This window comes from Betta splendens, chromosome 2, assembly GCF_900634795.4.
Source record: "Betta splendens chromosome 2, fBetSpl5.4, whole genome shotgun sequence".
Lineage (NCBI taxonomy): Eukaryota > Metazoa > Chordata > Actinopteri > Anabantiformes > Osphronemidae > Betta > Betta splendens.
Window position 1 is genome coordinate 26,415,042 of NC_040882.2, and position 11,427 is coordinate 26,426,468.

The window sequence follows — 11,427 nt, forward strand, 5'->3', positions numbered from 1 at the left end:
GTGGAGCCTGACAACCGACTGGGAACCTCCGTGTGGAACGTTGAACACAGCGAAGTCTCCTGCTCGCTGGAGGTTCTTGGAGGTGACTGCTGCTGAGATAAGGCTGCTTGTCTTCATCATCACCTCACTAAGAAGAGCCTGTATCTGATCCCTGCTGTCAGTGCTGCAGCTGATGGATCGACGGCCTTTGAGTTCGTCCATGGAGCAAAGGTAACAGATGCACTGTTGATCAGTGCGGCAGAAAATCTTCATCAAGACGAGAACCATCAGTTTAGGATGGGTTTAACGTCAGGGCTCTGTCTGTTTACATCAAACAGGGAAAACAAGTTCTTAATGGATCTGGATCATTAATATTGTCTTATAATATATTAAAGCCTATGATTAAAAAGGCAGTAATAAGCACCATCTGATTTGTTTAGCTGAGGAAAATCCAAAAATTCCTGAATAATTTGCTTTGCAGACCCTTGACAAGAAAAAGCTGAAAGGAGTTCCTTTACAAAGGAAATAAAAACAAACTGTAGGTAATAACTGTTGATAGCGACAGTCACTTAGAGAGAATGATGGAGGAAGAAATATTCAATGGTGGTGTAAGAAAATATCAGATTACTGAGGGTAAAAAAAAAAAAAAAGAAATGATTAATAAGAGTGAATATTAAACCTAAAGACAGAAGAAGATTGAAATCCAATAACTGAGATGAGTGAAGTGGCAGCTGAAGCCAACGCATGTCCCCATAGGACTGGATGGGTTTGTGTCTGATGTGACCGAACGGCAGCATCTAGTGGTGAGTGTGCAGAACACAGCCTGTTCTACAGCTGGAGTCCAGTGCAAACAGTATGAGGAGCCCACAGGACACGGCGGCACAAACACGCACGGCACCTTTTATTTTCACAGTTTAATGCATCTTTTCCTCATCCCTGATTCCAACAAACACACAGGGTTCAACACACAACGTTACACTGATGCTTAAAACATGTCCACAGCATGTGACAAACACTGTCCGCTCCTCCCACGACCAGCTTTCCTCCAAGAACCTGCCTCAGCTGAGCTTCAAACACCTTCACAGCAGTTTATTTTGAGCCAAATAATGTTTTTCAAAAGAAATGTTAGGGTTTTTTTGTTTTTTGAGTTGTAATGCTAAAATTACAAAACAACTTTACTTTGAATACGTTTCAACTGTTTGTATAAGACAACTGATGGCTTTAATCACTAATGAAGCTCAGCGTTGGATTTCTTTCAGGAGAACTAGTCCAGTTTATTCAGAATCCTATGTGTCTACTGTGTTAAATGAAACAGGAATTAGTTCTTGTCTAGAATGAGGCATGATGTGAAATGATCACTCACACAAACACACACACGCACACTGCATCTGAAAAAACACCAGGAGCCAACAACTGCAGCCGCACTGGGTCAGATCCAGCAACTCTCAGGTCTTCAGTGGTTAACAGGCAGCTGTTAGTGTTTTAGATCATAGAGTAACTTATTACAGGTGACAGGTCTGAACCCAGCTGTGACGACAGAACCCAGGCCCCTCCTGCCAACACCCACACCCGGGCTCCATCACACCCACACAGAATCACTGCGCTTCCAGCTGCTGACCCAGTGCTGCTGCTCCGCCGGCATCAACCCAAGGCGACTTCTGGTCTGTCGTAAAGCAAAGAGGACAGGATTAAGACGAGCGGGTTCGTAGCAGGCATAGAAGGTCAAAGGCCGAGACACTGAGTAAGAGCTCCACTGCTCGTTGAAGCCCAACTAACAGAGAGCAGCATAGAAATACTTAGACATTAGTGTTAATGTGGCAATAAGAAAGAAAGAAAGGACAGTTAAATTGTACTGAGGCCGTTTGTTACTCAGGATAAAATATAAACAATATGGATGTTACTGACTCATAACCAGTGGATGTGACGCAGTTCTTCAGTCCAAACAAATCACAGTGGTGAAAGTCAGCAGCGCTGAAGTGTTTTTAATCGTGCTCCAGGACTTCACGCACACGATTCATTCATTCTAACACACAACATCTGTGACACGGCTCCAACATCGTACCCGAACTCTTAATCAGTGACTCAGGCCAGAGGTCAAGGCCATAGAAAGGTGGTGGTAGTAAGGTCAAAACACTGCATGAGGTCAACACACACTCCACTGAGGCCTGTGTTCAGGTTTAAAGGCGACCGTGCCTTCCGTTAATGCAGGAGCACTCAGCCTCCCACATAACAGACCATGAAAATCACTCACCTGTTTACACACGCACACACACACACGCACGCACGCACACACACACACACGCACGCACACACATGCACACACGCACACACACACACGCACGCACGCACACACACACACACACATGCACGCACGCAGGCACACACGCACACACACGCACACACACACGCACGCACACACACACACACACACACGTTTGCTTCGCACGTAGTCACCAGCAGTGACAGACAACATGATGAGTGGATGGAGTAATTAGTAACTGAGCCACTATTTCACAGCCTACAGACACTACATGAGGACCTGCCCGTCTGCTGACGCTACGCTGCAGCAGACGGGCAGGAGCTCCACTCCACGTGAGTCTTTCTTCAGACACTTCTGGAACCTTGGTTCTTGCTTTTTTTCTATTGAATACATACTGTAGCTATCGAAAATACTTATTTTAAGTGTGAAAATGCATCAATGTGTGAAATCCCTTTTTATTCAAGACGTGGTCTCTCTTTTGGAAAAACAAGGCTTTTGCCGACACACTGTGTCTATGATGAGGTTGTATTTTTTAACTTCTATTGTTTCTCTACTTCACAACTGATTCACACAGACAAACACGAACAGACGGTAATATTTACAGTATAGAACAGATATTCCTCCATATCTGTGGTGGGAGGAGAGGCAGGGAGCTCTGTGTTTGGACCGAGCCAGCTCAGAAACTGCAGCTGGAGCAAGAACCTGGACTGGAAGGTCTAATTTAGTTCAGGTTAAATGTGGGAAATTAGTTTTTAAAAAAGCCAGTGAATTAATTGTTGTCATTTGTTCTGCAGTCACTCTGAAATTAACTCTAATCTGTTGTCTCTATATATGTGTAGGCCAAAATATTAGAATTAACAGTAAAATAAGAAACTATTTTAGCTCAAACTTTTGAACTTGAAACGTTCATGGCACAGCTGCTGTATGCGACTGGGTCCCATCACGTGGGTCACCAGTGAGACCAGTGCGGTTCTATGACTTTCCCAGTGGATCCAAATGTACTGGCTGAACTGGTGGAGGAGTGAGACCTGGAAGCTTATTAGGAGGAATCAGCAGCGTAAACAGGCACAGTTCTTCAGTGGTGGTCACCAGGCAGAAGATGGGGGCACGGTCCTTCGGGCCGGCAGAAGGAGAGCTGAAGGGAAAGGCAGGCGAGACGGGACGGTTCCCACAACAAATGGAAGACTTCATGGTTGCCAGGTGGCAGGGGCCGCAGAGCAAGGCATCCCTGGACCGGAGGGAATGAGCCAGCCCATTATATCCAAACCAGCACACAGCCCCTTCCATGAAACGGTCCAGTCCATGAGTGAGCACCTTCACAGGAACCTGGAGCAGAACCTGGATGTGCTTCAGGCAGCAGAGAGGCGACGTCCACACAGGTCCATGAGCCCTGGATCCAGACCAAACAGGAGGACTGGGTGTGTTTGGGTTCCACGAGGCATCAACTGATTAACACTGAACAGGGGGATGACTGATCACGTGATTTACTGGACTCTGGACTGGTTTGGCTTCTAAAACATGAATTCAAGTTTTAAAGCAGAGGCCAGATTTGTATATTTGGTTTTCGCTTGTTGGAAATGGAAGTGGTTTAAACCAAGAAGAAGTAAATCACATACGGAACCGGACCGAAACCGTTTAAGTTTCCTGTGGGACGGATTGATTTCCACAACACAGTAACCGGTCCAAGCTCTAGATTCGGGGGCACTACATACTGTAGGTTCTAGGTTGATGAATGGAGGTTCAGGTTGGCTGGATGCGAGTGAAGGAACTGCTTTGACTTCAGTAGAATACAGTGATATGATGTTGTGAATCATAAAAGACTTCTGCCTCTTGGATCTAAGAGTTCAGCTTGTCACAAGATGAACGGCTTGGATCCTTCAGTTAAATTTTGCTGACTTGTTCTATTTCCAGACGTTACCTCGTTGGAGTTCTGGATGACTTTGACTGGGTCCTGGACCGGCGATGATGGAACTCTTTTTACTGAGTCAGCAGTTTGTCTGGCTTCCATGCATGACTTCATTTGAATTCCAGTCAGTGACAGGGGAACGTGTTCTAGACTAGAGGTGAGGGAACTTGTTTGGTTTCTAGAACTGGTGATTCTGCTTCTGGTTCTGGTTCTGGTTCTAGCATTTCTCCACTGGTTTGGTCTTCGGTGCTGCTCACAGTGTTGGAGTCTATCGGAGCATCATCCTAAATGAAAACAGTCCACATTGAGTTCATATTTTTTCAGATACGCGGTGATAACGTGGTTCCTCCCTTCAGTTTGTGCGTGTTCTCTTACCGTCACCCAGGAGTGAGACAGAACCTCCTCGGCAGTGAAACGAGCATCTACATCCACCTGCAGCATCTGACTGATCAGCATCTGAGGAACAGACGTTATCAGCAGGAGAACCTGCGTGAATGCTGCTAACCTGTAATAATATGAGGGGAACCAAACGTTCTGCACGCAGCTCCACGTCTAGCGTCAGACTCAATAAGTCCTGATTCATGGACTTCTCAGCCTCTACAGCTGCTCACAGCCCATGCTGCCTGTCAGGCCCAGCCTTACCTTGGCTGGCAGGCTGATGGGGTCCCAGTCCGGGGACGGGAACTCCAGCTTCCCTCTGAGGATCTGATCAAACAGCTCCTCCTGGACGTTGTTCTCACTGAGAACGAATTCAACAAGAGCTCTGACATCCATGTGGAACGCGGTCATTCATGTAAACAGCTCTACAAACGTTCACTGACCTTCTGAATGGAGGGAATCCACACAGCAGGATGTAGGTGATGACTCCAGCGGCCCAGATGTCCACCTTCAGACCATATCTGCACACAAACAGCGCCATTAACCACTGATGAGTCAGTGTGACAGCAGGAGTTGCCTGCGAAGCTCACCCCGTCTCCGCGATGATCTCTGGAGCTACATATGTCGGCGTCCCACAGACCGTGAAGAGTGGACCCTCCACCAGCGTGGCCAGGCCAAAGTCGCCCAGCTTCAGCGACTTGGTTCCGTCCGGATACTCGCACACCTGCAGAGGCACGACGGGGCGTCAGAACAGAGGCGTCAGAACCGAGCCGTCACAATGGAGGAGTCAGAACCGGGGAGTCAGAATCGAGCCTTCAAAATCGAGGCGTCAGAACAGAGCCATTACAATGGAGGAGTCAGAGCCAAGGAGTCATAACCGAGCCGTCAGAACCGAGGAGTCAGAATGGAGGCATCAGAATCGAGGGGTCAGAACCGGGGCGTCAGAACCAAGCCATTACAATGGAGGAGTCAGAGCCGGGGAGTCAGAGCCGGGGTGTCAGAGCCGGGGAGTCAGAACCGAGGAGTCAGAACCGAAGCATCAGAACCGAGGGGTCAGAACCGGGGCGTCAGAACCGAGCCATTACAATGGAGGAGTCAGAGCCGGGGAGTCAGAGCCGGGGAGTCAGAACCGAGCCGTCACAATGAAGGAGTCAGAGGCGAGGAGTCATAGCCAAGGCGTCAGAACGGAGCCGTCAGAACGGAGCCGCCAGAACCGGGGAGTCAAAACGGAGCCGTCAGAACCGAGGCAGCAGAACTGGGGATTCAGAACCAAGGAGTCAGAACCGAGGCGTCAGAACCGAGCCGTCACAATGGAGGCGTCAGAACCGGGGAGTCAGAACCGAGGCGTCAGAACCGAGCCGTCACAATGGTGGAGTTAGAACCGAGGAGTCAAAACCGGGGCGTCAAAACCGGGGCGTCAAAACTGGGGCGTAAGAACGGAGCCGTCAGAACCGAGGCGGCAGAACCAAGCCGTCAGAATGGAGGCTGCAGAACCGGGAAGTCAGAACCGAGCCATCAGAACCGAGCCTGGGGTGTGTGCGTGTCTGTGTACCAGCAGGTTCTCGGGCTTGATGTCGCGGTGCACGATGTTCATCCGGTGCAGGTACTTGATGGCTCCAGCCAGGTTGAACACCATGGCGCTGGCGTCGTGCTCGCTGTACTTTGTGGAGGAGGTGATGGCGTCGAACAGGTCGCCTCCCTGAAGGACGCAAGAAAACACTCGGCTTTACACTGCGTCAGTGAAGGAGCTACACAAAAACAGCATCAAATCACACAGAGGCTCCATAAGTCTCTGCAGCCTCTGTCAGAAGCACGAGAGCGGCGGCACCTTGACGAGCTCCATGACCAGGAACAGCTGAGTGGGCGTTTCATCCACCTCAATCAGCTGGATGATGCTGGGATGTCGCACCCTGCGCAGCACGGCCACCTCGTTCTCTATCAGGTGCTCCTGTCACACACACAGTCGACGGCTGAGGCGCTAGTTCCACACTGGGGTCGCACTGCTGTTTGCATCAAGCTAAATAAACACAAGTAGATGGAGCTTTTATCTCCCAGCCCCCCTGAACTACCCGTGAAGCTCTCTGTGACGTGAACATTAAAGCGCTAATGTTTTTCCTCAGCTGTTTTAGGGTCTGTGATACATCATAATCAGCAGATGACCGTCATTCGTGTTGCTCCAGGCTTCAGACTGTCTGTGATTTGCTTTGACTCAGCGCTACCTTCCCGCAGCACCGCGCCTTGTCGATGATCTTCAGGGCGTATTCCTGTCCCGTCGACCTGTCGGACACAAAGGCTCATTAACGTGAAGCATGTGAAACAAGAACGACTCATCGTCACTTTATTTACCGCTCCACACACTCCTTCACCACAGCAAAGTTCCCGTCACCGATCACTTTCCCAACTTTGTACTTTTCATTGATGATCGAGGAGGAAACTGATCGATTCCCATTGACTGCAAAGAAACAAGATGAATGTTTATATCATATGTTCAGCAGCAGTGACTCATTTCTTTTGACCTCGACACACAAACGCATTAAAACCAACCTTCAACAGCGGCGTCTTCCAGCTGCTCCGCTTCTCCGTTCACGTCTGTGGAGGAGACGCGACGAGGAGCCACCTGCAGAAAACGGAGGCAGGACTCATGCATGAGGAGGAAAGTAGACTGGTCCCAGTTATCACCTGCTCATAGTTCAGGAGGGTCCATCTGACCTTGAGGCTGCGCCGCGTCCCAGGACTGGACCTGGGCGACTTCCCAGCAGACTGCGACTCTGGGGCCTCGTTGGCTGGAAGACAACGGAAGCACCTGATTGGTCACAGTCACCTGATCGACACCTGTGGTGTGTTTCAGACCAAGAGCCACATCTTTGCCAAAGTCTGCTACCGGCTGGTTTCCAGTGCCTGATACTGGAACTGACCCAGTTCTGTCAACGTCACTGGTAAAAATCATTAAATCAAGGAGCAGAATGCTTTAACCACTGTCTTTGAGCGAAATGATGTTCAGAGGACAAACAGCTGATTGATGGTTTGACCCGTCCATCTTCTGAACCCGCCTCCTCCATTTGCAGCTGTTCCCAGTGCTCCTCACCTGCTCCCGGGGACTTGGTTCTGGACGGGCCTTTGGGTGGAGTCCTGGAGGCGGAGAAGCCGGCGCTGCTGGGAGGCTTGGACGTCTTCTGAGGAGCAGGTGAACGGGCTGTTTTGCCTCTGCACTCTGAACAAAGAGGGATAAAAACACACAGTTACAGGAAGGACGCACAGTTTAGTTCACTGAGAGGTCACAACTGCTAAAACGCGCCTCACCGTTGACGAAAGCCTGCGTTTTCCCGCTGTGTGTGAGCACGAAGTCGTCCTGAGCGTAGCGGAACTTCTCGGGCCCACAGGCCATGAACACGTCGTCATCCTCAAAGAAGTCCTGCAGACACGTGATCTGCACAGACACACAAACGCCACTGAGCTGCTGCCATGGGCTCTGACACGCACGCACACACGTACACGCACGCACGCACACACAAACACATGCACGCACAAACACGCACGCACACACACACACGCACACACATGCACGCACACACACACACGCACACATGCACACACAAACACATGCACGCACAAACACGCACGCACACACACACACACACACACGCACGCACACTGCGCTGCCCAAGAACTGTCTGGGGACACGCAAACGGCTGAGATGTCCTAGATTCACACAGAGCGAGGGAGGGACTTGTGACAGACAGCCTCCTCCTCTGTCCAGGGAGCCGCCGTGGCCCTGAACGCACCACAGCCGTGAGGCAGCGGTGCAGAGGAGGAGGAGGCCCAGCTGTTACACACAGCGTGATGGAGCATCCGTCAAAAGCACAGCACAGGTCACCCTGCAGGTATGTGTGGAAGTAAAACCTGCTCACATAATATAAATACACAGAGTAACGAACAGCTGATCCGTCTATTCACTGTTACAGTGAAGGGGGCTTCTGTTTCTACTTACTCACACATGAACCTGACACACATCCCTCTTTCATGACTTTCCTCCTCCTCCTCCTCCTTACCCCATCTCCTCCTCCTCCTCCTCCTCCTCCTCCTCCTCCTCCTCCTCCTCATCCCTCCCTTTTGTCCTTAACTTCACCTCTCACTCGTCCTGTCCCATCACCAGTGTTTTCTCCCAGTTTCACTTCTTACTCCAGAACTGAGAGTGTTTGTTCCCAGACGTCTGGTTGCTGTGGTAACTGCACTGCAGTGTGTGTGTGTGTGTGTGTGTGTGTGTGTGTGTGTGTGTGTGTGTGTGTGTGTGTGTGTGTGTGTGTGTGTGTGTGTGTGTGTGTGTGTGGTGGGGGGGTCCTGCTTCTTAAAGCGGTTACACAAACTGAAAGGATGAACACAACGTCCTTGTTTCCTTCAGACTCTGAGCAGCGTGAGGCAAACATAGAATAGAAGCTTTTATGATGCGCTGCTCTCAGACATGATGATAATAAAAGCTTTCAAGCTGCTTCTGTGTTGCTGTTACTCAGTGGTTGCTTCCTGCAACACAACGTGCCTGGAACCACACTTACAGGAAGTGATTACTAATTATTCCACTAGAACATGTCACTGAAAGCTGTAAAGACAACACCTAAAATGTGGGTGTAAAGCCGCTCTTCTGATATTTGCATGTTGTGGTTTTAGTGTCACGTTGGCTGAATGCTGAATGTTGTGTGTGGAGCACGTGGCCTTTAACAAGCAGCAGCTTGATATTAGTTAATAGAGGTATTTGTGCGGATGCTGAATCTTTGCTGGTTCTGTGGTTCTGGTTGCGCCTGCTGGATAATCAGTGTGTGTGTGTGTGTGTGTGTGTGTGTGTGTGTGTGTGTGTGTCTGTGTGTGTCTGTGTGTGTGTCTGTGTCTGTGTGTGCGTGCGTGCGTGCGTGCGTGTGTGTGTGTGTGTGTGCGTGTGCATGTGTGTGTCTGTGTGTGTGTGTTTGTGTGTGTGTGTGTAGAGCTGCCTCTTTCAGCGCCTCCGCCGCCGTCTCTGCAGCTCCTCGCTGTCATTGTGTCGCTGCCAAACATCTTATCTGCGACTTCAAGGTCTGCGCGTTAAAAATAACTGCGCCGTGAACGTGTGATCATCCACGCGCCTGAACGCTTTCATGCAGAGGCCCAGGAGGTCGTGAGGCCGAATGAGGCTGAGCTGCCCTGCGTGAGGCCTCAGGCGCCCGCTCACCTCCACCACTGGCTCACACAGGCCTCACCTGCTTCCCGTCCAGCGTGTAGAGCCTCTTGACGGCGCCGGAGTCCAGCTTGATGGCCTCGGTGATGTCGGCCAGCACCTGCTGGAAGGAGTGGGCCGTCTTCTTGTTGAGCAGGATCCGCACCGCCTTGCGGGGCTTCACGCCGCTGCGGATCACCGTCACCAGCTTGGGTTTGATGAAGTCCTTGCCCTCGCGGGCCTCGGGCCGCTCCCTGGCGCCGGCGCCGGCCGTCACGCCGGCGGACGCCGTGGTGGACCGGGCGGCGCCGCCCGCTCCGGCGCCGGCGCCGGGTTTCCAGGACGGGACGGAGATCTTGGTGTAGTCGACCTTCCGGTACGGCTCGTTGGAGGCACAGACGTAGCACTCGCCTGAGGAGGAGCGGAGGAACCATGAGACAGGAAACCAGTACAGACACCAGTAAACCAGAGGAGCAGGAACACGAGCGCTACAGCCTCGAACCACGGCCACAGCAGAGGCCACGGTCACTGTGGGGACGCGCCTGGATTCATTCAGACACGACGTGGTCTATTTGTGTTAAACAGGGAGACTATTTGACTGTTACCGTGTCAACGGATCAGCTCCAGGGTTTGGGCCACGTGCACCTGATGAGGAAAAATGGCTGCTCCACCTCTGTCTCCAGCTTCAAACACACACCTTTCTGTTTTATCGTCCGTCTCTGCAGGTGCTGTGTGTGTGTGTGTGTGTGTGTGTGTGTGTGTGTGTGTGTGTGTGTGTGTGTGTGTGTGTGTGTGTGTGTGTGTGTGTGTGTGTGTGTGTGTCTGGACTTCACTGGATTACCAGAACCCTGCTGTACGAGCACTAAGAACAAAAAGCTGGACACGTTCCCTCCGGGTTTCATTAAGCCTCACACTAAACCACGTGCTCGGCCTGTGGACGTGGACGTGAAGTTAAATACCTGAGTCCACAGCTGCTGACATCAGGCTGGAACCAGGAGGCTCCACAGCCTTATTATTATTATTATTACAATTACATCTATTTCACCACAGGAAAACAAGTTAATGTGTCAGTCACATTAAAAGTAATTGAGCACATCTCCCTCATTCAGGCCTGAAGGCTGCAGCTGAGATGCATTCATACGTCAGTTTGCTCTGCTACTGGAGGTTCTACTTCATGTACTGATCCGGTCACCGGTTCCCCACATCAACTCCAGCCTCAGTGCTCTGCTGTCGCTTAGACGGATGCGTCTGTCTGTGGCCGAGCAGCTTCCTGCCTCTAAAACCCATTAACGTACATCACTACCAGTCACACGTCGATACTGATGGTGGCAGACGTGGCTGAGACGCTGGTCGCTCTCAATGAGTCCAGACGAGAGGACGTCAGAGAGCGGTTTAAGCTGCGCTGACTCTGAGGATGTGGACATGAATAAATGAAGGGTTTCATAAGAGACAGAGCGGAGGGAGGAAAGATCCATTCATTGACTGTTGATCTGAGACAGTGGAAAAGTGTGGACGAGGCTCCACTGACGCTGTGACATCACAACATGAACTCTGCAGCTGATGATGAGGCCGTTAAAGCACCAGAACCTGATGGACTGGAGGGTTTGTAAAACGTCACAGCTCAGACACACACACACACACACACACACACACACACACACACACACACACACACACACACACACACAGACCCACACACACACACACACAGACCCAGACACA

At 50.8% G+C, this 11,427-nt stretch overlaps 1 protein-coding gene across 1 annotated transcript in view; it reads right to left on the minus strand.

Moving 5' to 3' along the window:
* Positions 1-878: 878 nt before the first annotated feature.
* Positions 879-11,427, minus strand: part of LOC114868197 (serine/threonine-protein kinase DCLK2-like) — a 13,490-nt gene continuing 2,941 nt past the window's right edge. The window contains exons 3-16 of the mRNA XM_029171642.3: positions 9,749-10,116; positions 7,824-7,950; positions 7,609-7,734; positions 7,233-7,306; positions 7,068-7,140; positions 6,870-6,975; positions 6,743-6,800; positions 6,352-6,471; positions 6,076-6,222; positions 5,114-5,247; positions 4,967-5,044; positions 4,788-4,884; positions 4,521-4,601; positions 879-4,429 (exon numbers count right to left, since the gene is read on the minus strand). Of these exons, the coding sequence (XP_029027475.2) occupies positions 4,292-4,429; positions 4,521-4,601; positions 4,788-4,884; positions 4,967-5,044; positions 5,114-5,247; positions 6,076-6,222; positions 6,352-6,471; positions 6,743-6,800; positions 6,870-6,975; positions 7,068-7,140; positions 7,233-7,306; positions 7,609-7,734; positions 7,824-7,950; positions 9,749-10,116 (1,727 nt within the window). The 3' untranslated portion in view covers positions 879-4,291. The remainder of the gene's footprint in view (positions 4,430-4,520; positions 4,602-4,787; positions 4,885-4,966; positions 5,045-5,113; positions 5,248-6,075; positions 6,223-6,351; positions 6,472-6,742; positions 6,801-6,869; positions 6,976-7,067; positions 7,141-7,232; positions 7,307-7,608; positions 7,735-7,823; positions 7,951-9,748; positions 10,117-11,427) is intronic.